The sequence below is a fragment of the Canis lupus genome, chromosome 7 (genome assembly GCF_011100685.1).
Source record: "Canis lupus familiaris isolate Mischka breed German Shepherd chromosome 7, alternate assembly UU_Cfam_GSD_1.0, whole genome shotgun sequence".
Lineage (NCBI taxonomy): Eukaryota > Metazoa > Chordata > Mammalia > Carnivora > Canidae > Canis > Canis lupus.
Window position 1 is genome coordinate 73,298,584 of NC_049228.1, and position 27,467 is coordinate 73,326,050.

The window sequence follows — 27,467 nt, forward strand, 5'->3', positions numbered from 1 at the left end:
AGAGTCCCACTCTGCCCTTGGATCTCCCTGGCTGGTAGATGTGAGAACCTGAGCAGTTTTAAATAATCAGTCTCTGAAAAAAGAAGTCTCGAGATGAGGGGAAAATTAACTTAGTTGCAACGTGTAGAGGTAGAAGAGCATTTCTTCATTAATTCATTTTGGTACATGTCTTGGGAAATTCTATTTGTATCAGAAATCTCAGGGTTTTTATTTAGAAGTGTGATGAGATGTTTTTGTAAGTAGAAACTGAGAAATAAGCTGTGTCTATTGGAAGCTGTAGAAGGCATATTCTGAGATGGAGTCAGGAGTAGAAGAGTCAGTGTTTCTGAAGGGTGCAAAGGAAGAAGCCAGGCTGGTAAGGCTGTGCCTCACAGCAGATGCAGGGCTGATGCTGGCCCTGCCTGCCCTTCAGAGCACCCCCTCACCAGGCAGAGGGGCCAGGAATCAGCTTCCACAATGCACTCAGTCACTGCCCCAGCATCTTGTAAAGAAGGGGATGAGGCAGATGAGCAGTGTTAACTGCTAGCAGAGTTGGTGCCAGGAATCACCAATTATTTTATGCAGATAATTCATTTTATGAGGGAGATCTGAGCAGTGCACCACTTTGCCAATGACAGAAGGGCCGGGGCATTTGGAGAATTGTCACTTCCCTGGGAGTGGAGATTGCTAGATGCTGAAAGGCAAGAAAATTCCTAATGTTTCCTCAAGATTTATTCTTTCTGAATTGAGTCTGCTTTTTGTCTTAGATTCTCGTTGCTACAGTGGCTATATGTACCCTGAATCAGAGGATGAAAGTTGTCATATCTATAGAGTCAGAGAACCAAAATGAAGAAATGAAGCCAGAGAAACAAATTTCTTAGGCACAATTAGACTTCATTCTTCTAAACTTATCATTGGGAAGTGGTATTTGCAGATTCTTCCTGGCTCGTGTGTGTGTGTGTGTGTGTGTGTGTGTATAACATAATGGAGATTATTTAAAACTTTTTCTCAAAATAATCAAAAGGAGACAATATTTGTTGTGTGCATGAAGTTTGACTCCATAGCAGAAGTTACTTTTCTTTAGCTAATCTTTGACTGAAAAATGCTTACCCTAGGCTAATAATCCCTTCAGAATGTTCTTACAGGCCCATGTATTCTTGAACCACATTTTGGGAAAAGTCCCTTTTCCCCCCTAATCGGTTTTATGTAGTTTCAGCCTATTTATTCCATCTCTTATTAGTCTGAAAATGTAATCCAGATGTTTTCATGGTTTGAGCTCCAGGAAAACCAGTGTGAGAGAAATCTGGGCCAGCAAACAGAAATGAGGGAATATCATAGTTAGAAAGACATTGTAACTTGATATATTAAAGGGGTCTTTATTTCTCTTCTTTGTTCAAACTTTAAACCACTTTTGTAAGTTCTTCTGTTAGACTATTTTTTTTCTAGGAATGTGCTTGGGGAAAGATAGTTTAAAAAAAAAAACTCCATTCTAATTATCCTCCAATTGTGCCAAACGCATGACGCTAACACTAATGTATGATTATGAACAATCTTGTACTTTTGAGGCCTGGTGAGACTAACGGGGGCACAGCCCTGTGGGGAAGCTGCTAGCTTTGACTGCACAGGAAACACGGCATCGGAGCCCATTCCTGTATTCGAGGCCTCTGATCATTTGGAACCAATTTAATGCTTTGGTGTTTCCACTGATTTTCTTCTCCAAAAATGACAGAAATTTGAGCCAAACACTGGGGAATACATTTTATGGAAGAAGGCAGGCTGTTTGACATGCAAGGATATTTTTTTTTTTGTCTTTGTCTAGTTTCAGTTATTCTGAGGCTGCTTTAAATGTTTCACAATTATGTTACCTGGCCTGCTGGTTTCCCTTCTTGAACTGGTTTCTGAAGCTGAAGGCGGGTCATTTGCATTTTTATAAAACTACCTCCTAAATGGAAGCAGGTTATATATTTGCTCAGAGCAGACTTAAGGATGTGGCATCTGACCCCTGCCTAGAGTTCTCATTAACATCGGACAGAAGACACGACTTCCTTAACCTGTAAATGCTTCCTTTCCTGTCTTTGGCAAGCTAAATTCAACACTGGGTGTATGGTGTCATGTTTAGGACCACCATGGAAATGTCCGCTCTGCTCCTGTGTCCCTCAGTTTGATATGGTCAAAAGGAAGAGAGGACGTTCTCTCTCAGTTTTGTTTGATCCTGGCCTTCCAGACAAGATGAAGAGATACTATTACCCAAATAAGCACATAGGCATGGATTTCCCATAGTAATAATACTAGAGATTATTATAGACCAGGGGGAGGAGGATGTTAGAAGCAGCCAGCATTTATTGAGAGCTTACTGTGTGGTGGACTCTCCTCACTGAGCTTTACATTGTATTGTCTGATTTAATCTCTGTGAAGTCATTTTAATATCCCTCTTGCACAGTGAAAAACTTGGGGGACAGGCCTGAGAACTTGTCAGTTGTGGAATTGGGATAAAAACCTAAAGAATCTGGTCATAGAGCCTGCTCTTGGTGCTGGAGCTATGTTGCCTGTTAAGCAACAGAGATCCACTGGTGAGTTAGAATGGTGGTCACATTGAGTTTCAGACAAATTCCTACAGCAGAGGGATGTGGGCGATGAGTTTGATTTATTCTGCTCTTGCTGGGGCTTCCTGCCTCCTTGAAAACAGTTTCCCCTTTGCTTTGTGGCACCAGTCAATGGATGGAAGACGTCTGGTGTTTTCCCTGTACTTCCTGCTAACAACACCTCCATCTCCCCGTGACCCCAGCTAGCAGTCAGTCAAGTTTTCTCTCTCAGGCGTTTCTCGATGCTACCTCTCCTTTTTGCCTTATAGCTGCTTATCAAGGTTAGTCCTCGATTTTCCAGAAATAGTGCCATGGCCCAGTAGCTGGTCTCCTTGCCTCTCATCTGTTCTTCAGTCGATAGCAAGCTCTCTTCCAAATCGCTTTCCCATCTGGCTGTCAGAAGAAATAAATCTCACCTTGTTCTCATGCTTGGACACATTCCATGTTGCCTCACGGCCCATGGAATGAAGTTCAGTCCCCTGGGGGTTGGCTCTGGTCTGTGCCCTAGCAACACTAGATTAATTTGAGTTCCCCAGACCCAGTGGGTTTTCTTGCATGTGTATCACTGCTGGAGCACTTTCTCCTGTCTGGAGTACCCTTCTATTTCCTCTTCCCCTGACAGTTACTCATAGACTCAAGACTTGGCCTGAGCAGAGTTGGATTCTTTTTCCTGGCTACATAGCGTCCAATATGTGACTGGAGTTAGCATCATGAGTTCATAAGATAGTCCCATTCACTAAACTGCAAGATGTCTAGGGGCAGGGAATGGATCTCACGCATCCTTCTCTCATCAGATTCCAGACTGTGCTCTACTTCTTTTATCCTAGGAAGCACTTTATATGTATGCTTCAGTGCTTTACAAAGTGTATTTATCAGCAAAAGATTTCCTTGATTTGCTCTATTATTCCTATTAGATTGAGAGCTTCTCAAGGACAAGAAGCTGGTTAATGAGCTGCAGCATGGTGGGGAAAGGTCAGATGTGCAGACTGATTCTGACTGTGTGTGACTTAAGGCTGGAAAAATTAGGCCACTCATGAGGATAAAACAGATGCCTCAAAGACACTGAGAGTTTTCAGAGTAGTTAGTGTCAGTTAGAGAACTATGGCAACTACCTGCTATTAATAGGTAAACTCTGTATGCAGTTCAAGGAGGTGGTAGAAAATGAGTTTGACTTTGAAAAAGAAACCTGGAGAATGGTGGCACTGATAATCAAGTGAATCAATAATGTGAACTGTATAACCCAACTAAAACTTATGGAGGCTTACTGATTTTTTAAAAGTATTTACGCAGTGTTCCAAGTCTTAGGAAGGATTGGGCAAGCATGCAAACATGTGGAAGACATGTGTACCTCTTGGCATAACACTTTGCTATAACTGCTCCAGGAAGATGTCATTGGTCTGCATGTTGCCGTGAGGTCAGAGTTCCTTTACTGGGATACTTTTCATTCTGTATGAGAACTAGCTGAGAGGCCTACATTCTCAATCTAATTTAGAAGTAGATGACAGGATGGCAGAAGGAAGAAATCACGAGAAAAAAGGGAAGTGGAGGCTTTTGTCAAATCAGTACATTTATCCGGTGGGGATGGGTGGTAATCTGCCAAAACCACAGAAACGAAACTATGATCTGAGTAAAGAATTTTATAGTTCTGTAGAATAAGTAGACTATTTCAAAATTAACGTTATTCTTAAAAGGCTTTAGAAAAAATCATTCAGAAATAGCTATTTCAGTTCTTTAATTATGTTGAAAAAGTTAGGCTTGGTAGATACTGGCTTTTCAATCTATTTACAAAAATAGTTTATGTAATGACAGTTTTCAAAAGGGAAAGAGGGGGGATCAGGTGCTTAAAACGCCTTGAATATTGACTGTTTTTCTTGATTTTCAGCAATACCGGGAAGAATTGGATGCCAAGTTTAATGCTGATAAATTTAAATGGGACAGAATGTGCCATAGAGAAGCTGCAGTAATGTTGAAGGCATTTTTCAGAGAACTACCCACCTCTCTCTTCCCTGTGGAATATATACCAGCCTTCATCACTCTCATGGAAAGTAGGTGGAAGAAGTTAAGTGTGAATGGGCTAAGATATAATAAGGTCAATAAAGTGACACAAAGCACAAGAAAGATGCATAATCAAATGTGATCATAAATATACAAATTTCCTATTTCCTGACAGTGCTTGGTGAAATACTGAGTTTGATGGTAGACAGTCCTCTCTTTTCGTATTTATATATTAAGTCTGGTAGATAAAATTTAGCAGGTTTTATAATCATTAAAAGAGACGGTTACAGAAAGACCAGGCTCTTGAGATTTGAATTCCTGCTCAATCATCTGCTAGCCATGCAATCAACCTTCCTGAGCTTCATTGCTGCACCTATAAATTACAGATAATTTAATCTGTAATTTATAACCCTGTAATCAGGGTTGATGTGGTTATTGAATGAAGACATCTAGAATAGTACCTGGTATGTAATAGTCCTTCCAAAAGTACAAGGTTTCTCCCTTTTTTAAATCCAGGGTCCTGGGTTTGATAATGTGTGTAACATACAATAAATGCTACACAGAAGGTGTTTTGTCTCTGAGAACTACAAAGTCTCATAGATTAGGCCTTAAGTGAGGAACTTGGATAAAAGCATAGAAACTGGAAAGTGTGTGTTGTGTTTGGAAGTGAGAGAATAATTTGACATGGCTTTAGCCTCAGGGTTGAATATTGTGGCTATGTGACAAGAGAGAAATTTAGAAAAGTAGAGTAGATTTACATGATGGGGGCTTTGACTCCCAACCAGAGGAATTCAAGAATTACAAGACTAACTATGTACAAAGCTGTTAAATAAATGACAATTCTACATGGACAGAAAAAGCCCATGGACAAACTGAAAAGACACACCCCGTATAAAAAAGGTTGGCCACTGCTCAGCTCTAGATAATGGTTACTGTGGGAATGAGAGCCAAAATCCACACTTTAATGGGAAAACTGTTATTTTGAAAGTATCAGCCACAATTTCAAATTTGAAAACTGTATGGGCCTAACAAATGATATCTATATCTGCCAGTTAACAACTTCCTGCAGGTTGACCAGAACTATAAAATCCTTAAAACTGCAATGAAGGAAAATAATAGGTCCTAAGTTTTATGACAGTGTTTGTCCTAAAATTAGTAGGTACTAAATCTTTAAAAATTTTAACTAAATCAGATTAATAAAATAATCCTTGGTGTCTTCAGAGAAGAGAATATGATAGTCAAGGCAGTTTTTCCTAAGCCTTAATTCACATGTCGTCTGTGTATCTCTGTAAAATATCTCTTTACTTTGTAAGATGTAGTGTTTTGTTTTATGAGGGAAGCTTGTAAAGACAGAGAGTAAAGCTAGTTTGCTTCATTTTTTTTAATTTCAAGTATTGTGCTTTGTCAGTTCTAGAATTTCCAGTTGATGCTTTTTAAAAATTGAAATATAATTAACATACAGTATTATATCAGTTTTAGGTGTATGATATAATGATTCAACAATTTGATATATTTTTCAGCGCTCATGTTAAGTGTACTCTTGATCCCCTTCATTATTTTCACCCCTCCCCTCTGGAAGCCACCAGTTTGTTCTCTGTATATTCAAGAATATGGTTTTTTGTTTGTCTCTTTTTTTTTCTTTTTTTGTTCATTTGTTTTGTTTCTTAAATTGCACATAAGTAAAATCATATGGTATTTTTCTTTCTCTGACTGACTTCTTTCACTTAGCATTATACCCTCTAGATCCATCCATGTTGTTGCAGATGACAAGATTTTGTTTTTGTTATGGTTGAGTAATATTCCATTATATGTATATGTGTATACGTATGTATATATTGTATACACATTATATGCATTGTATGTATATATACACACATACCCCACATCTTCTTTATTTTTTTCATACCATATTTTCTTTATCCATTCATCTGTTGATGGGGTTGCTTCCATATCTTGGATTATTGTAAATAATGTTGCAGTAAACATAAGGGTGCACATAATCTATTTGAATTAGTGTTTTTGTTTTCTTTTGATAAGTACCCAGCAGTGGCATTACTGGATCATACATACGGTAATTATGTTCTTAACTTTTTCAGGAATTTCCATAGGGTTTTCCATAGTGGCTGCACCAATTTGCATTCCTACCAACTGTGCATAAGGGTTCCTTTTACTCCACATCCTCACCAACACTTGTTATTTCTTGTGGTTTTTATTTTAGTCATTCTGACAGGTGTAGGGTGACATCTCATTGTGTTTTTGATTTGTATTTCCCTGATGACTACTGATGTTGAGCATTTTCTCATGTGTCTATTGGCCGTCTCGATCTTCTTAGGGAAAATGTCTATTCAGATCCTCCCCCAATTTTAAATCAGATTATTTGGTGTTTTTTGGTGTTAAGTTCTTTATACATTTTGAATATTAACCGCTCATCAGATATGTCATTGGTAAATATTTTCTCCCATTCAATAGGTTGCCTTTTCATTTTGTTGACAATTTCTTTCACTGTGCAGAAGCTTTTTATTTTGGTATAGTCCCAATAGTTTAATTTGCTTTCCCTTGCCTGAGGAAATATATCAAGAAAAATCTTCCTATGGCTGATGTCAAAGAGATTACTACCTATGTTTTCTTCTAGAAGTTTTATTATTTTAGGTCTCACATTTAGGTCTTCAATCCATTTTTTTCTTCAATCCATTTTGAATTCATTTTGTATATTTTGAGTTCATTTTTGCATATAATATAAAACAGTGGTCTAGTTGCATTCTTTTGCATGTGGCTGCCCAGTTTTCCCAACACCATTTGTTGAAGAGACTATTCCCCATTGTATATTCTTGCCTCCTTTTAAAGTATTTTCTATTTACTTGCTGAGATGGCCTATCTTTTCATTCATTATAAACATACTTTTCTTCATATCATTGAACATAGTTATGATACATGCTTCAAAATCCTGTCTGCTAGTCCCAACATATGGCTCACCTCCACATTGGTCTCTGTTGATTGTGTTTTCCCTTGAGAATGCATCACTTTTGTATGTCAGGTGAATACTCAGTTTTGGAGACCCCACATTTTATAGTATTTCTCCCAAGAGTGAGGTTTGGAGTTTTGTTTTAGTTTTTGTTGTTTGTTTTTGTATTTGAGCCAACAATATATTTGAACTCAAGTTGCCGGTGGGCTTTTGGACAGCTCAACTGTCAGTTCAGTTGTTTAATCCTTACCCTATGTTACTTTACACGTGCTTCGTTCATGAGTCAGCCAAGATTTTATACCAGAGTCAAGGCCTTCGCCCATTATTTCCCAGTGGCTGTGGTCATAATGAATCCTGTCTTTTAGTTGTTCAGACCAGAAAGACAAGAGTTTTCTTTTGGAGCTTTAGCTACCTCATGTCAATACCAACTATGGCCTGACCACAGGCCAAAAGCCAGAATAGTGGAAAACTCTCCCTGTGCCGTTCCCTAATTCCAAGTGGCCAGTCTTCTAAATCTGCCTGCCTTTATTAATTCAACAGTGCCTTAGATGGTTGTTTTTTGTATTTGTCCAGAATTTATAGTTCTCTTTGGGAAGGTTGGTCCAGAAGGAACTTATTCAGCCATACCAGAAGCAGGACTTCCTCCCTTCAATTTGTAAGTTCAAAAAGCATAGGATTTTCTGTGTAGTTTGCTCTTCTGGAAACTGGGCTGCAGATGTATTAGCTTTGCCTTGATCTCTGGTGTATATATACTAAATAATTCATTAGAACAAATTTGTGCCACAGAGGATTTTTTTTTCTGTTTGTGGTTTTTTGGTATTATGAAATTATGAAGGAATCATCCAATGCCAGACCTATTCAGAGAATCCTATTTTAAAAAGGTATTAGGTTTCCTTACCATCATTGTTGCCTTCTGACACCAGCCAGTACATTTCATTAAAGGGAGAAAATCTGGAAAATACCCTGAAAAGGTTCACAGAGGAGTCCACATTTCTTTGTATGACTTTGAAAGTGAAAAATACTATGTTGCCATAATTGATTTGATACCAGCCAACCCCACAGGAAGCCCAGAGTTCTAGGCTGCTACCAGCAGGGAAAATGGCCTTTTTGCTACCTAGAGTAAGCTCTAGTTATAAAAGATTTTCTGAAGGAAAGAATTGTGGATACATGTTTTTAAGCTCCATTCTTTATGCTCTAAAATGAAGTTTGGAGAATGTAGTCTTTTAGTGTAATCACATTCTCTTTCCAAACTTGGCTCAAAATTGACCATAAAATTAAAAGACTAATTCAAGTTTCAGATATTGTTATGACATTTTAATAGTTTTCTGGGAAAATAATAATCTCAAGGGGAAAAGATCCTAACCAGGATGTGTAATTAATTAGTTAATAAAACTATTAGCCACAAAGTGGTATTGGCATAGGTATCCTAAATAAAATGAAAATGGATTATTTGCCTAGTTTGGAGTTTCAGTCTTAAAGGTAACTTCATAATTTCTCTGAAATTGAAGGAAATAACAGAGCTTGCATCTGCATCTATTTTTCCCTCTGCCAAAGGGATTTTTTGGGTTGTGTTGTAAGATTATAGACAGCCTGCAGTTTATGCATTAAAATAATGCCTCATCTGCCCGCCAGTGTTTTGTACTGAGATATGCTCCTGGTAGTTCCTATTAATCAGGTAAACTCATGTCAGTGTACATTAGCCATTTTCAAAAGCATCCTGAACCTGTGTCATTTTTGTTTATAAATCTGACATAAATTTCTAAAAATCCACATGGGGATTGTGCCAAAACAATATCATGCATCCTATAAATAATCCTCCCAACTGTTTCTGTTACATGGTTATACATATTAGTCATCTACTCCTAACTAGGATGCACACAATCTCCTAAAACCTAGTAGCTTGTCACAAGAGTGTTTGCACTGCTATAAAGCTAAGTAACTTTACAAGTGATTGACTGCCTTCCATCCATTGAATATAAATAGATTTTCCTTCAAGTTGAGAACTCCCCAGGGATGCTAGAATATAATGCTTCCCTCTAGGAACTCCCTACCAAGAGACCATTATGAGGAGAATATAGAGAGACAAAGCAAAGCCTGGAATGTTCTGATATACTTTGCATCTTCAGCACAGCTGGTTGTGGATTATCCAGTTGTGGATGGAATCCCTAAAATTCTTTCCCTAAAACAGGAAAGGAGCCAACTTTTAATACACAAGTATAAATGCCAGCCCTCTGGCGCCATCTTCTGTAATTATCGAGGAACAAAATACTCAAGAATCTAAAGATCAACTGTAGTCCCCTTCCTTAAATGTCCATTTATGATCTGGAATAAGTGTCATTAATAGTAATAACAAGATCAAACACATATGCAGGTAATTATATACAGGTACTGATGTAAACACTCTATACATACTAACTTGTTTAGTCCTTGTAACAACCCAGGGAGGTAGGTAGATCTGACTACTCCCATTTTACAGATGGTGAAATAGTAGCAATGAGGGGTTAGATAGCCTGCACAAGGTCACTCAGTGACTAAGTAGTAGATGTAGGATTTGAACCTGGCTCTAGAGTCTCTGCTCTAATGATTATACTTTGCTGCCTCATTATGTAGAAACAAGATTTATTTTCTGTTGACTTGAGCTTTTAAGCCTTCTGATTATAGCATACAAGTAAAGCAGGGCCTGTAGAAGTACTTTGAAAAGGGGAATCTTATACAAATCTAGAATTATTTTGAGGATCTCATTGGCCACCTGCCTCTACAATGGCATTATGGGATGTGAAAGAGGAGTTGATCGATTGAGGCTCTTGTCCAAGTTAACAAATTTACATTGTTGGGCATAAAACCTGAGTCTTTATTACTGAAAGTTGTCAGGAGCCCTCCTGTGGCACCAGATGTTAGCAAGAAATGCTGTCAGAATGCATCAGTGTTGTTCAAAATGTGCGGTTATTTCTGTTTTCTTGTTAGGAGGGCCTCACATCAAAGTACAGTTTCAAGCTTTACACCTCATGGTCATGGCACTGCCTGATGCCAACAGGGACACAGCCCAGGTATGTTGTACCAACCTCATGGTCTGTCACTGGCCCTTCTTAGTCAAAGAAAATGGCTGAGATGAAAAAATAAAAACTAAGACAACAACTTACTAAGCCAGCTGAGCACGCTGCCAACCTATTATTGCCTTTCCACATTCCCACTGCTGTTCTCCTGAGGAAGATGTAAATCCTAGGATCTTCTCTAAATATTTCAGTTTAATTCATTCAAACCATTAAGAGATACTGAGCATCTCCTAGTGCCGGCCCCTGGCCTAGGGTTAGCAAAAAGAGAAACAAAGATGGAAGGCAAGTGGAATAATTGTCAGAAGTAGATGAGGCCATTATGTTAGCTGCATAATGTAAAGCTCTATAATTTTAGGTCCTCAGCTACTCACTTCAGTCTAGTGACAAAAGATCTGAGGAGTGTCCTTAGGGAGGAAATTTGAAGTCACTGATTTAAATGAAATTTCTAAAATATTTGTGTCTTACAGTTTATAAAGATAATTCAATTAAAGATTCCTAGAATCTTGGAATTTTAGAGATCGCCTGATAGAATCTTTTCATTTTACAGGTTAGGAAAGTTAGACTCAGAAAGTGATTTCTCTATTAACATATAATAGAACATTTGATGGAATCATTCCATGGTTCTCCCAAATATTCTGCCCTTTATTTCAGATTTATTTCCTTGTTGTATGTTGGCAAAAATCAATAAGTTCTCTTAATATTTTGATAATGATTCTCTATGCAATAGGAATTTTGTTGTAAGTGCACAACAGGTGTTTGGAATCTTTGAAATGAAATTGAGTTAAGATGAGTTGGAAAGAGCCCATAATTTTGAGACCAGTAAAAATAATGCTAAAAACAAAGATGATTCTTTGTGCTCCCTCTCATCAGACATTTCAATTTGGTGAGGACCTTTCCTCCTACATAATAAAAACATCTGTGTCAATTATAATATATGTCAATTATATCATATCCTCAGCCCAAGAATGGGGATTGGATGTGACATAAGAATGTCTATTTCTAGTATAATTTGGTAATTTTTCAAAAGCTGGAAATTTATTAGCTTGTTTGGGAGGCGGTTTGTAAGCAGTGTTCTTTTATATATAAAGAAAAAAGGATGCATCTGGTATCCGATATTTGGCTCAGAGTGTCATCTACCCTCTCATATAAAATAAAGGATGCATTAAGAATAACTAATACTTTTCTAACAGAAGATCTTCAAAAACATCATGGTACTAATAAAGATGTTACACACAGGTGCACACACACACACACACACACATTTTTTCTGAATTCTACATTGTGAGTAGATCTAGGATCAAAGCTGATGTGCTGTTAGAAGTCAAGAGCTCTGGCTCAAGAATCAGGCTTCCTTGGTTCAAATGCTGGCTTTGCCACCTAATTAATTGACACTGGGAAAAGCTACCTGAATCTTATCCACTAGTTTCCTCATCTGTCAAACAGTATTAATAACAGACCTACCTCACAGGGTTTGTAATAGTGATAAAGTCGGTGATATATATGAAGTATTAAGAAGAGTGCTTGGCTTACAATAAACCCTCAAATAAATCTTGACTATTATTACTATTATGTGCTAACCATTTTCTCATTAAAAATATTATAGCAGGATTTAAACTTGAAAACTAAAAAGCATCTTTTTTCTCTTTCTTTTTTTCTTAAGATTTCTGCCCTTTTGGTGAATTTCAGAAGATTCTGATAAGCATCTGTACTTCCGTGGCTTAGCCAGACTTTAAGCTTTCTCAAATCTCTCTCTCTCTTTTTCTTTTTTAATTGCCAAGAGTAGCTGCATGTAAACACTTCCCTTTGGTCTACTGAATGTTCCAAAACTGAAAAGCAGTAGAAAAATGATACTCAGAAAGTAAAATTTTAAAATTTTTCAATTGAGCTTACATTTGGATGAGGAATGAGATACTCATGTGTTTTTTAAATGGATTTTTCTTTCCCAGAGAAATAGTAAATAGTTTTCAATGGTAATGCTTTAAATTAAGAGTGTTTTTTAGGGTTCCTTTTCTTCCTTCACAAGAAAACTACACTTGTGTTTATTTGAAATGCAGTGTTTTCTCCAACTAGTTTAATACATAATTTTTAATATTTGCCAGCCTTGTTTTGAATAAAAGAAAATAAATGCAGACTCTTATTTATAGAAACTCCAATATAATAAACTCCATAAAATTGAAAGTACTTTTATGAAGCAGAGAATTGAATATTCACATTTCTCATTAATGTTTTTCAGAAATAAAAGGGGGCAACATTATACGTTTAACCATTTTATAGTTCTGACAGTTTTCCAGAGGCACTATGAATGGGTATAGAAATGAATGATAGCAATCAGACGTCCTTTTAATAATTTACAGTAGTGTGACACGGTGCTGTGTCTTTTTAGGTCCTCATGACATTCTTCAATAAAGTGATTGCCAACGAATCAAAAAACCGGATGAGTATATGGAACATTTCTACTATAATGGCACCAAACCTTTTCTTCAGTCGAAGCAAACATTCTGATTATGAAGAATTACAGTTAGCAAACACTGCAGCCCACATCATCCGCCTAATGCTTAAATACCAGAAAATTCTGTGGAAAGTGAGTAACAGTGTGATGACTGTGATGTTTTACTTGCAAGTCCACCAGCACCCAGGCAACATAAAGATTCTATGCCCTTATCACAGGGATGAAATGTGAAAAAATAATCTCAGGTTGCTTTGTAGCATCTTTGCACATTCTTTAATGGCTGCTCCTAAGCATGTTTCCCCTTTTAAACAGAATCCTTTTATTTTTATTTTTTTGAAGATTTTATTTATTTATTCATGAGAGCCACAGAGAGAGAAGTAAAGGCATAGGCAGAGGGAGAAGTAGGCTTGCTACTCAGAGCCCGATGTGGAACTTGATCCCAGGATCCAGGATTAGGACCTGAGCCATCTCAGTGCCCCTAAACAGGAATCCTTGTCATTTTCTCTAATCTTTACAAGGACGATTGCCACACTCACTGGTTCCAGAATACTGAGCATCCAGGAGTTACCATAACTGGAGACAGAGTCTAACAGGGAGGTTTAATTCAAACACTTTCCTTTTGATTCAAGCAGTGTTTGTTCTCCAGGTTCCATCTTTTTTAATCATGCAAGTCAGAAGAATGAACGAAGCTACCATGTTGTTAAAGAAGCAGCTCCCAAGTGTCAAAAAGCTGCTGAGGAGGAAAACCATAGAACGAGAGGTAATGGCAATAAACTAAGGGTACAAATGTTGTTACTACCGAGGTTTCTATTTCTCAAAGCATGACATAAAGTAGCTTGTAATTTAGAACCAAAAATTTTATATTCTTACAAAGTATCACTCTTGTTACCATAAACATTGTGGAAATGGTGTTTGTAATAGAGTACTGGGATCTTTTTATTTTGTTGAAATATGTGCTTCTGGTTGAAGTTCTTGAAATATCTCTATCATGAAGATTATTTAATATTCATATACTTAAGTCTAAGATGGTTCTCACAAAAGATAGAAGTCAACCTTTTAGTCCCTGTGAGCTAGATTTAGGGCAATCCAGTATATCTAACAAATAAAGAATTGTCTAGTGATTGGATAATAAAATAATTTTTTAAAGATTTTATTTATTTATTCATGAGAGACACAGAGAGAGAGAGAGAGAGGCAGAGACACGGGCAGAGGGATGGGCAGAGGGACAAGCAGACTCCATGCAGGGATCCCGACACGGGACTCCATCCTGGGTCTCTAGGATCACACCCCAGGCTCAAGGCAGAGCTAAACCTGCTGAGCCACTGGGGCTGCCCATAAAATAATTTTTATTTTATTTATTTATTTTTAATAATTTTTAATCTTCAAGGTGTTTAGTGTAAATTCATTGCATTCCAAAGAATTTTTGCTTTATCATAGTTTGTGCGGCATTGAAAGAGGGAACAGGTTTTAGAAAAATTATCTTTATTGCTTTAATTTAATTTGAGGAAGATCATGAGTATCAAACAGTCCCTGAGGAGGATGTAGAGATAAATGGAATTTGCTTTCCTCTTAAAGGAATTTCCACATAATGTGGGAGAGAAATGTATACAAGAACCATGAATATGCATTAAGCATTAGACTAGTTGTATGGACCATATGGCAGGACCATGCAGATGAGAAAGAAATGTGCTCCAACTTGGAGAGTTGTGGACACCTTCATGAAGGAAGTAGTGTTTGAGCTACATCGTGAAGGATGGATAGTATTTTGAAGGGAGAAGGGAGGAGAAAGTTTATCCAGGAAAAGGAACAGTAAATAGCGAGGCAGTGAGCAATATTCTCAAGTATTGCTAATTGATCTATCATAATCATAATGATCATAATCATGATGAGACTGTATTCCTTTATTGATTATAGGCAAAGTGACTTCAGAATAAGTAGAATCAGCATTATAATTTGGAAGAAATATTGCTTTGAGAAAAAATCATTTTTAAAAAAACTTAATTGATATATAATCCTCATATCATACAATTCATTTATTTAATGTGTACAATTCAATGGCTTTTAGTATATTCAGAGATATTTGCAGTCATCAGTGCAATCAAGTTAAGAATATTCTTATCACCTGAAAAAAAAAACTATTCCCTTTGGCTATCATCCCTCTAAACACACCTTCACCATTTCCTTCTACCAGTTCTAAGCAACAATTTATCAATTTCTGTCTCTATAGAGCTCCTTGTCATTTGAATTCATTTTAATGAATTAAATCATATAATATGTGGTCTTCTGTGACTGGTTTATTTTATTTAGCATTATATTTTTTTGGTTCATCCAAGTTTTAATGTGTATCAGTACTTCTTTTTTTTTTTTTTTTGCCAGATAACATTCCCTTATATGAATTTCCACATACTTTTTATCCATTCATTTATTAGTAGACATTTGGGTTAATTATATCTTTTACTCATTATGGATAATGCTGCTATAAACATTTATATTTATGTGTAGAGATATGTTATTACTTCTCTTGGCTATATGCTGGGTAATAAAGCAACACATATGTTGAAAATTGCCAGACTGTTTTCAAAAGCAACTGTCGCATTTTTACATTTTCACCAGTAGTGTGTAAGGATTCAGATTTTTCCATATCCTTACCAGAACTTGTTATGATTGGAAATTTTCATTCTAACCATCCTCTTTCTGTAAAGTGGTGTCTTATTGTAGTTTTGATTTGCATTTCCCTGAAAACTATTGATGTTGAGCATCTTTTCATGTACCTACTGGCCAGTTTTATGTCTTCCTCAGAGAATTGTCTATTCAGATTCTTTGCGAAGTTTTGATTGGGTTGTCTTTTTACTGTTAAATTGTAGAAGTTCTTCATATATATTATATACAAATCCCTTATCATCATTTGTTGAAAAGACTACTTTCCCCAGTGAATGGTATTGGCACTATTGTTGAAAATTGACCATAGATGTATAGGTTTTTTTTTTTTTTTCCCAGACTCTTAATTCTCTTCTGTTGGTTTCTATGTCTATCATTATGCTAGTAACACACTGTGTTGAATACAGTAACTTTTGTTTTAAGATTTGAAATTGAAAAAGGAGAGTCAACATTTTTTTTGAAATAAGCTTTGATTATTTGAGGCTCCCTAATTTCCATATGAATTTTAGGACCAGTTTTCCTATTTCTGAAACAAAAGCAGCAGCAAAAACAACAGTAGTTGCAATTTTGATAGGGATTCCATAAATATGTGCATCAATTTGGGAAGTATTGCCATCTTAACACTACATTTTCTAGTCCACGAAAATGGATTATTGTCCCATTTATGTAGGTTTTCTATAATTTATAATTTCTTTTAACCTTGTTTTATAATTTTCAATGCACAAGTTTTATATTTCCTGGATTAATCATTTATTCCTAAGTATTTTATTCTTTTTATATTCTTGCAATGGAATTGTTTTCTTAATTTCATTTTTCAATCACTAATTATGGAAATACAACTGATATTTCTATATTGATCTTGTATTCTACAGTTTTGCTAAACTCATTTACTGACACTAATAGTTTGATTTTATGTGTGCTAATTCTTTAGGATATCTACCTATAAGGTCATGCTGTCCGTGAATAGAGATAATTTTCCTTCTTCCCTCTCAATCTGGGTACCTTTTACTTTTTTTGCTTAATTATCCTGGCTAGAACTCTGGCAGTGTATTAAATAAGACAAGAGCAGAGATCCTTATTTTGTTTCTGATCTTAAGGGGAAATCTCAATCTTTCATTAAGTATGATGTTAAATCTGCGTTTTTCACAGATTGACTTGAGAAAATTCCATTCTTTTTTTTTTTTTACTTTTTAAAATTCAATTTGTATAAACTTAAAGAAAAAAGTTTGCTCATTTCTCCCCACTGTACTCCCTTCCCCACCACAGCAACCACCAGTTTTCTGTATCTATGAGCTGCGATATATAAATATAGACATAATTTAGATTCCAAATATAAGACAGATCATACAATATTTGTCTTCCTCTGTCTGTCTTATTTCACTTGGCATTATGCCCTCAAAATCTTGCCGTTAATATGGACGGGCCTCAAAAAAACTCTCTTCTAGTCTTAATTTGTTGGGTGCGTTTATGTTGGAAGGGTGTTCAGTTTTTTTCAAATATTCTTTCTTCATCTATTGAGATAATCATTGGGGTTTTTTTCCCCTTTCATTCTATTAATATGATGTACTACACTGATTGGTTTTCATATATCAAACTCACCCTGCATTCTTGGAATAAATCCTACTTGGCCAAGGTATACAATCCCTTTAATATGCTGCTAGGCAAGTTGCTTGTATTTTGTTGAGGATTTTTATATCAATATATCAACATTCATATAAGATTTTTTTATTCATATAGGATATTGACTATAGCTTTTATTTTTTGTTCCATCTTGTCTGCCTTTGGTATTGAACATACTGGCCTTATAGAATGAGCCAGGAAGTGTTCCTTTCTCTTCTGTTTTTTAGAAGAGTTTAAAATTAATAGGTGTTAATTCTCTAAATTTGCAGAATTCTCCAGCAAAACCAACTGGTCCTGGACTTTTCTTTGTAGGAATTTTTTTTGAATACTGACTCAGTCTTCTTATTTACTATAACTCTGTTTAGATTTGCTGTTTCTTCTTGAGCCAGCATTGATAGTTTGTGTGTTTCTAGGATTTTGTCTGTTTCATCTAGGTTATCTAATTTGTTGGCACACAAATTGTTCATGGTGTTCTCTTTTAATTCTTCTTATTCCTGTAATATTGGTAGTAATGTCCCCACTTACATTCTGGATTTATAATTTGAATCTGCATTCTTTCTTTCACTGTCAGTCTAGCTAAAACATTGTCAATTTTGTTGATTTTTTTTGAAAGGCCAACTTTTGTTTCATTGATTCTCTTTATTATTTTTCTATCCTAGTACTTATTAAAGTTATAACTTTTATTTATTTTGTTAAGCTTGTTTTAAGTCAGTTGGCCTTTTTCTTTAGTTTCTCAATGTAGAAGGTTAGACTTTTTTTTTTTTTTTAGACTTTTTTTTTAATGTAAACCTTTACATCTATAAATTTTCCTCTGAGAATTACTTTTGCTCTGTCCCATAGGTTTTGGTATGTTGTGTTTCATTTTTGCCCATCTCAGAGTATTCATTAATTTTTCTTGACCTGTTCATTATTTATTTAATTTCTATATGTATGTGAATTTCCCAGGTTCACTTCTGTTGCTGATTTCTAATTTAATTCTACTGTAGGTGTACAATACACTTTACATTATTTTGATTTTCAAAATTTTTCTTAAAGATCTATTTATTTATTTTTACAAGGGGTGGGGAGGGAAAGAATCTCAAGTAGACTCCCCCACCCCTGAGTGGGGAGCTCGATCTCTCAACCCTGAGATTATGACCTGAGCCAAAATCAAGAGTTGGATGCTCAACTGACTGAGCCACTCAGATGCCCCAATATTATTTTGATATTTTTTAATTAATTGAAACTCATTTTGTGGCCCTAATATATTGTCTATCCTGGAAAATGTTTTATGCATGCTTAATGGTAATGAACTCTGCTATAGATGTCTATTATGTCTAGATAAAGTTTTCTGTTTACTCACTGATTTTTTTTGCCTAGCTCTTCTGTTATTGAAAGTGAGGTATCAAAATATTGAAGTCTCTAGCTGTTGCAGAACTATTTCTCCCTTCAATTCTTTTTTACTATATGTCTAATATTATTTTTATTCCACAACTCTTCCATTACTACCTTAATTTGTGTAGTTATTTTCCAGTATACTACTTTTAATATTTTATAATATATTTTTGTTGAAAGAAACAGTTGTTTCTTTTACTACACATTTTTAAAATCTCTCCTTAGTGATTCCCCTGGGGATTACAAGTAACATCTTAATATATAGCAATCTGATTTATATTAATTTCACCTTCAATTCAATAGTATATAAAAACTCTACTTACAGGGATGCCTGGGAGACTCAGTTAGTTAAGCATCTGCCTATGGCTCAGGTCATGATCCCAGGGTCCTGGGATTGAGCCCCATGTTGGGCTCCCTGAAGTGAGGAGCCTGCTTCTCCCTCTGCCTGCCATTCCTCCTATTTATGCACACTCTCTCTGTGTATCAAATAAATAAATAAAATCTTTAAAAAAATCTACTTACAGACCTCCATATCTCCTACTTTATGCTGTTATTGCTACAAATTCCATCTTTATTAATTAATTTTGTGCCCATCAATATAGATTTATAATTATTGCTTTATGCACTTGTCTTTTAAATTAGATGGGGAAAAAACACATAATGGTGCCTTTTATATTTACCTATGTAGTTATATTTACTGGTGTCCTTTATTTCTTCATGTGGATTCAAGTTACTGTCTAGCATCCCTCCATTTTAGCCTGAAGGGACTATTGAAAAGCATGAAGGGGTTCACCATGACTGGGGGGCACAGGTTAGCTCTGAGGTGGTGGCATCTAGAAGGCCTCTTTATTTTTTAAAGATTGTTTTGCCAGATAGAATTTTGCTTGACAGCTTATTCTTCTTTCAGCCCTTTGATTATGTTTCATTCCATTGTCTTCTGGTTTTCATGGTTTCTGCTGAGAAACTAGCTGTTACTCTTATTGAAAAAATCTCTTGTGCATGCTGAGGTGCTTTTCTCTTGCTGCATTCAAATTCTTTGTCTTTTGAAAATTTGATTATGATGTATCTTGGTGTGGATGTCTTTATCCTATTTGGAGTTTGTTGAGCTTTTTGAATAGGTCAATCAATGTTTTTCAGCAAATTTGGATAGTTTTCAGCCATTATTTCTTAAAATATTCTTTCTGTCCCTTTCTCTTCTCTTCTTCCTGGACTCTTAATTATGTATGTGTTGGTGCATTTCATGTTGGTTATTATCCTACAGTTCCTCTTAGGTTTTGTTAATTTTTCTTCATTCTTTTTTTTCCCTGATATTCAGACCACATAATCTCAATCAATTTATCTTCAAATTTACTAATTTTTTCTTCTGCCTCCTTATCTGCTATAAACCCTTTTAGTAGATTTTTTATTTAACTTGGATAACTTAATAACTTAAACTTAGTAACTTAAACTTAAACTTAACTTTATTAAGTTATTTTTTATTAAGTTTTCAATCCAGAATTCCCATTTGATTCCTTTTTATAATTTGTCTCTTTTTTGATATTCCCAATTTGATGAGATATAATTCTCATGGTTTCCTTTAGTTCTTTAAACATGGTTTCCATTAGTTCTTTGAACATATTTAAAATATCTTATTTGAAGGCTTTTTCTAGTAAGTTTAATGTCTAAATTTCCTTCAGGAGTTTCTTTTGAAACTATTGAAGCTCCTTTTTTCCCTGTGCATGGGCCACATATTCTTGACATTTTTTGCCTGTCTCATAATTTTTTTGCTGTTATAGAATGGACTTTTTTAAAAAAGATTTTATTTATTTATTCATGAGAGAGAGAGAGAGAGAGAGAGAGAGAGAGGCAGAGACACAGGGAGAGGGAGAAGCAGGCTCCATGCAGGGAGTCCAATGTGGGACTCAATCCTGGGACTCCAGGATTACACCCTGGGCGAAAGGCAGGTGCTAAACCACTGAGCCACCCAGGGATCCCTGAATGGACATTTTAAATATTATAATGTGGCAATTTTGGAAAAAAGATTCTTCTCCCTCTGCCAGGGTTTGTTGCTGCTTGTTGTAGCTTTTGTTTATTTGTTTAATTACTTTTCTGCTGAGCTAATTTTATAAAGTTTGAATTCTTTGTTTTGCGTGGCCACTGAAATCTCTGCTCCATGAGCTCAGTGGTTAGCTAATGTTTGCACAGAAATTTTCTTAAAAATCTTGAACAAAAAAACTCCCGGTCTTTGCAGACAAAGTCTGTGTTTGTTCGGGTGCAACTTCAGCATTCAATAGGACAGTTTATGACTCTGCCTGAACCTTCACTTCCTGCCTGGACAAAGCCCAAAAGTCAGCCAGCTTAAATTGACAGGTTAAGTTCTTTTCAGGTCTTTTTTGAACACATGCATAGCCTTGGGCATGCATATGGCTTTCTAGAGTCTTAGGAATATTTGGAGCTTTTCAAAGCCTTATTCTCCAAAGCATCTCAACCTCCAGCCTTGCCTCTCAAACTTTTTAGTCTGTTGTTTTCTCCAGCTTTTATCTACTACATCAGGTGGTGATGGCTAAATCATTTGCCTATAAATGTTTTCAACATCATACCACCTTAGCACTAGTCAGATTCCAAGTTAGTCCAAGATAGAGGCAGGCCTTCTGAGCCAGTATTCTACGGAGCCACCAACCAGGTCAGAACAAAGAATTAGTCATTCTGCTCCTTCCTGGACCTGTACCAGAAATGCAGGCTGCTTTTTTCAAACCTGGCACTGAACTAGGGAGCAGAGATGGGAAAAGTATAAGATTTAGTTATTTATTTAGACAGAGAGAGAGATAATGAGTGAGGGGAGGGGCAGAGGGAGAGAGAGAATCCTCAAGCAGGCTCCTTGCTGAGTGTGGAGCCTGACACAGGGCTCAATCTCATGACCCTGAGATCATGACCTGAGCTGAAATCAAGAGCTGCTTAACCAACTGAGCCACCAGGTATCCTTGGAGAAGTGTAAGTTTAAGTGCTACTAGATTTGCTGTTCTAACCAAGATTTAGCTGTTTTTGTTACTTAAGCACTCCTTTGGTCGCATCCTTTGGGCTAGTAGCCTTGGTGAATTAAAGCCTTTTTCTGTGCCTCAATTTTCTTATATTATAAATTGGGGAGAAAAGTAATTCTCCCCAACCTAATTCACAGGGTTGTCTTTAGCATCAACTCACTTACCATGTGTAAAAGCACTTTGTAAGTTGTATAATGCTAAATGAAGTCAGCTATTTCAATTTTTTTTGTTGCAACAAAGAGATATAAAAAAGGTAGAATTTAAAGTTTGTCAGTAGCAACACCATGGAGTGTTGCTGACCTAAATTCTTGACAGTGTTCTTTTCCCTTTTATGGCATGAATGGTAACATACATTAAATACTGTCCTGTGTGTCTTGCTTTACTGACTTAAAAAATCATGGTGATTATTCTATATCATTATTCCATTATCAGTTTACAAAGTTGGATTGTGTCCAAAAGTCTATTGCTATTAAGATTTATGCACTAGTGAACAAACTTGCATATATGCTATTTATCACAAACAATGTATATTTGTAGGATAAATTTACAGATGTGGCATTGTTGGATTATTTTATACTTTGATAAATATTTTCAAAATGTTTTCCATAAAGAGTAACAGTTTACACTTCCAATGGAAGCATGTGCTTATTTTCCCAACATTAATCATTACTGAGGACTAAATGTGTTTTATTTAGGTTATAAGCCCCAAGACTTCAAAGGTACTACAAAAATCACCCTCTTCAAGAAGAATGGTAAGAAAACAATTTCCTTTTCTCTCTTATTAACTCCTTATATGGTATTCTCTGGCTTTATCTACCATAATATGTGCATAATTTTGGTCATGATATATCCTTTAAACTTGACATTTCATGTGGCACATGAAGAAATAGTATAGGGAGGGATCCCTGGGTGGCGCAGCGGTTTGGCGCCTGCCTTTGGCCTAGGGCGTGATCCTGGAGACCCGGGATCGAATCCCACGTCGGGCTCCCGGTGCATGGGGCCTGCTTCTCCCTCTGCCTGTGTCTCTGCGCCTCTCTCTCTCTCTCTCTCTGTGACTATCATGAATAAATAAATAAAATCTTTAAAAAAAAAAAAAAAAAAAAAAAAAAAAAAAAAAGAAATAGTATAGGGAGAGAGTCAACTAACTGATGACTCAAAATGTATGGTTAGGCAGCCTGTAAGCAATTATGAATACTGTAGGAATTTTCAGGGAAAATGTGATTATTATGATCATAGGAAAGTGATCATAATATCTTACAGAGACTTCTGGAGAGCTGGAAGAGGGGGGGCATGAAATGACCAAAAGAGTGTTTTAGGAGTATAGTCTTGGTTCCAATGACCCAGGGACACTCTGTACAACCCCCATAACCACCCAGTCCACCCTCCACCAACATCCATTCCTTGGTATGCTCTTCTGGTTCTTACTGGTGATAGCAGAAAGTACCATAATAACTGATTCTATTTTAAAATGTTTTCTAGTGCTATTGTAACAAAGTATGACAAACTAGTTAGCTTAATATATTAGAAATTTATTCTCTCACAATTATGCAGGCTAAAAGTCTGAAATCAGGGTGTCTGCCTAGTTCCTTCTGAAGACTGTGAGAGAAGGATCTGTTCCTGACATCATTCCTAGCTTTTGGTGATGCCACCAATTCTTGATATTCCTTAGCTTGTAGATGTATCACTCCAATCTCTGCCTCCATCTTTACACATTATTTGTGTGTTTGTGTGTCTTCTCCTCTTATAAGGACGGTAGCCATATTGGATGTATGTCCACCCTACTCCATTATGACCTCATCTGAGCTAATTACAACTGCAATGACCCTATTTCCAAATACAGTTATATTCTCAGCTACTGGTAGTTAGAATTTCAACATATCCTTTGGGGGGACACAATTCAACCTATAACATATTCCTTTTAGGGTATATATTGAGTCAATTCAACAACATAAGCCTTCTACATCAACAGTGCTATCCTTTGAGAATGTTCAAATTTAAAATGATTATCTGAGGACTTAGCCAGATCCTCAGATAGAAATTTCTTTCTTTTATTTTTTTAGAAATTTATTTCTTTTCATATCTAGATAGATAATTAATTTTAAAATATTCAAAATTTGGAAACAAAAGGAATTTTCCAGTCAATCTTGACAAAAGAAATTCCTGTTAATTAGAAGACGCCATTCTATTTCATTGAACAAGAGCTCCAAGTTAGGTCTGCAGGCCAGTCTTGTCATATGAAAGCAGAGATACTCAGAAGTCCATATGCTGCTCTTCAGGGTGTTATCATACACTTTGAGGAATCAAGTTTTAAATGCTCATTTGGAATTCAATTTGGGCCCTCCAATCATTGTTACTAACTAAAGAAAAAGGATATTTAAAAAGCTATATTTTATAACTGATTCTTAACTCTTTGAGAAGGTTGATCTTAAAATATACTGAAATACAGAATTCAACCTAAAGTAAGCTTATTTTAGGGCACAGTCAAGAAAATGAACTGATAGAAACATGAGATTTTGTCATAACATAGTGCTACTTCTCTGGTTATTTTAAGGCATTATACAGGGCCTACGTATGTAACAAAAGTAAAGTCCCAGGTTAAGTTTAGTGTATCTTCCTTTGAAAAGAACGCAGTATTTCATTCTGGTTTAATACTGGTCACAAAAGCAGTATTTCATTCTGGTTAAATACTGGTCACATTTACATGTTTTCCTAATTCACATTGCCACTGATTTTCATATCTCTTAAGTGTAGTCATTAAAGTGATATTCATCCTAGTTTGACAGAATGTACTGAATTTTTCCCCATTGGCAGTCTGACGTGCCGGAAGGAGTCATAAGGGTCCATGCTCCACTTCTCTCTAAGGTGTCCATGGCCATTCAACTCACTAGTCACACCAAAGCCAAAGACATACTGGCAAAATTTCAATATGAGAACAGGTGAGTAAAAGTGAATATAGGTCTTTGTACAAGGAAGGTGATCTTTTATTAGATGAATAACTTTCTAGGCATTTACAAAGTTGGCCTTTTTGAAAAGTTAGGACCCGTTACTTTGGAGACTACCAGTAGAGGAAGTCAAAGTAGAGAAAGAGATTAGGTAGATTGTAGAATTGTTGATAACAAAGGTATTTTTTTTTTTTTCTTTTTTAAGAAATTTCTACAAATAGGATTCCTAATAGATATCTTCTATCTTGGTGGTTTCATTTACTCCACGAGTTTTACTTTTTATTAGAATAAAAAAATATAGCAAGTTAGTTTTAGAGATACCTGGAATAACATTCCAGGCTTCATTGGGCTTCAACATGCATAGATCAGATAAAGTTTACATAGTTAAATAGACATTATAGCCATTGTTTTCCTTGAAACATGCTACTAATAAATCTTGGGATCAGAATTTTATTTACAAAAAAAAAATCCTTTTGCTCATCTGCAGTAAGTCACCTTGAAACAGCCTCAATCAGGATAATTTTTCTGTAGGCATGCTTATTCAGGGGTAAATATTTGCCCTGAGATTTTTAAAAGATGAGAAGCATGAGAAGTACTAGTTTAAATCCTTCCATTAGAGAACAGGTGCAGAGAGAGAGAGTCTTTTTTTTTTTAAGATTTTATTTATCTATTCATGAGATAGAGAGAGACAGACAGACAGACAGACAAACATAGGCAGAGAGAGAAGCAGGCTCCTTGCAGGAAGCCCGATGTGTGGCTCGATCCTGGACCTGGGGATCACGCCCTGAGCTGAAGGCAGACACTCAACCACTGGCCACCCGGCGTCTCGAGAGAGAGAATCTTGAGCAGACTCTATGCTTAAGCCCCAACATGGGGTTTGATCTTACAACCCTGAGACCATGACCCTCACTGAAATCAAGAGTCGGACACTTAATTGAGCCACCCAGGTGCCTAGAAATAATTAAATAATTAAAATATTCTTAAAGAGAAATCTTCCAATCATGTTAAAAAGGAGTACCCATGTTGAGGGGGAAAAAGGTGATTGCAGAAGATTATGTACTGTAAGAATCCATTTATATAACATTTTGAAGTGACAAAATTTTAGAAATGGAGGGTAGGTTACTAGTTGCTAGAAGCTGGGGAGAGGAGATTGTGGGGAGGGGAGATGGGTACCCTCATAAAAGGGTAACACAAGGACCTGGCAATGTAGGAGTTGCTCAGTACCTTGACTCTAATGGTAGATCAAAGAACCTATACAAGTTGTATTGAACTTAATACACACAAAAATGAGTACAAGTAAAGTCGGAAATCTAAATAGGATAGGTGGATCATATTAATGTCAATATGCTTAACTGTGACATTATACTGTATTTGTATAAAATGTTACCATTTGAGGAGAAGTGGGCAAAGAGTATGAGGAAATTTTCTATATTATTTCTTACAATTACATATGAATCTACCACTATCTCAGTAAAAATATTTCAATTAAAAAAAAACAAGAATGGCCAATAAAAATAATCTATGGTGTTAGAAGCCAGAGTAGTGTTTTTCTGTGGGTGGAAGGGATAGTGATTAAGAAGCCATGATAGTGGCTTATGGGGGCTGGTTATGTGGTATATTCACTTTGTGAAAATTCTTCAAGTATTCTTATAATATGTGCATATTTTGTATGTTCTCTTTATCTCTCTCTAAATATACATATGTGTATATATATACTTACATAAAAAAGTATGTATATATATATATATATATTTACATAAAAAAGAAAAGAAGAGTAGAGTAGACAGGGGCCAAGAGGAACCCTGAAAACTTAACTTTTCTCTGCTGCTAAGACACTATAAGTAGTTACCACTAAGCAGTAATAGACTTTGAATTCCTCTGGGGGGATCAAATGTGTGAGAAAACTGCCTTTACACTCTGATGTAGACCTTTTGTAGAATAAAAGTGTTTCTAATAAAAATAAATTAGAATCAGTGACTATAGGTAGATGCAAATCCTTTTTATGAACTTCAGAAGATGTTGTCCAGTCCATTTTCTTAACTAGTTAGAACTGTGGCCAATTTAAGTTTAGTTGTAAGTTGGTACATCTGTGCCTGTTTCACTAGATGTTTATTTTCTGACTCCTAACCACCTCTTCTGTTTATGTAAAAAAAAAAAAAAGAGAGAGAGAGAGAGAGAGAGAAAGAAGTCCCATTCTTCCCAGGTCCTCCCTGTTACGACTAAAACTCTTTGGACATAATATAATGACAAGCACAGGAAGACTCTGAAAGGTAGAAAGACAAGTGCTGACTGCCTAGGGATATCAGACCTGTGAAAAATCATGGTGGTGAGTTCCTGGGTTTCCTTATTGCCTCCTATATGTCTAGACAGGGTGCTATGGAAACCTTCAACCTGGCATCAGCACAGACCATAAATGAGCTTTAGAGAGCCTGTTTCCCCATCCAAAAGACTGAAGAGAAGGTAGCCTAACCACAAAAAAACATTTTGGCAATGTTTGCCCTACTCAACCAAACACCAACAGGAAAACACACCACTACACCTGTGATTTCAGTGGAACCAAGCAGGCAACTGATCTACATGCCCCACCCAACAGAATCAGGTGGTGATTCAGTTCCCAACCACGATAGTGTCAGAAGGGTCCTGCCTCTAGCTGAGTTTCCTCCACCCAGCAGCAGTGAGACCTAATAAATCCGTTCAAGGCAGTTATCCACTAGCTTCACCCCACCCTCAGAGTCAGTAAGGCACAGTGAAGAGCATCTTACCCAACAGCAACAAAGAAGCATGAGTCAACCTTCTGTTTCCTCTCCCTGGTGGCAGCAGAGCCCAGCAGGGAGCT

General features: G+C 36.2%; 1 protein-coding gene across 16 annotated transcripts in view; it reads left to right on the forward strand.

Moving 5' to 3' along the window:
- ARHGAP28 (Rho GTPase activating protein 28) overlaps positions 1-27,467 on the forward strand; it is a 237,580-nt gene that overhangs the window by 196,317 nt on the left and 13,796 nt on the right. For 15 of the 16 annotated variants that reach the window (XM_038543825.1, XM_038543820.1, XM_038543824.1 and 12 more), the window contains 6 exons: positions 4,444-4,606; positions 10,483-10,565; positions 12,955-13,152; positions 13,667-13,780; positions 22,385-22,441; positions 24,501-24,625. In XM_038543825.1, the coding sequence (XP_038399753.1) occupies positions 4,444-4,606; positions 10,483-10,565; positions 12,955-13,152; positions 13,667-13,780; positions 22,385-22,441; positions 24,501-24,625 (740 nt within the window). The remainder of the gene's footprint in view (positions 1-4,443; positions 4,607-10,482; positions 10,566-12,954; positions 13,153-13,666; positions 13,781-22,384; positions 22,442-24,500; positions 24,626-27,467) is intronic. The other variant, XM_038543826.1, reaches the window with a different exon arrangement.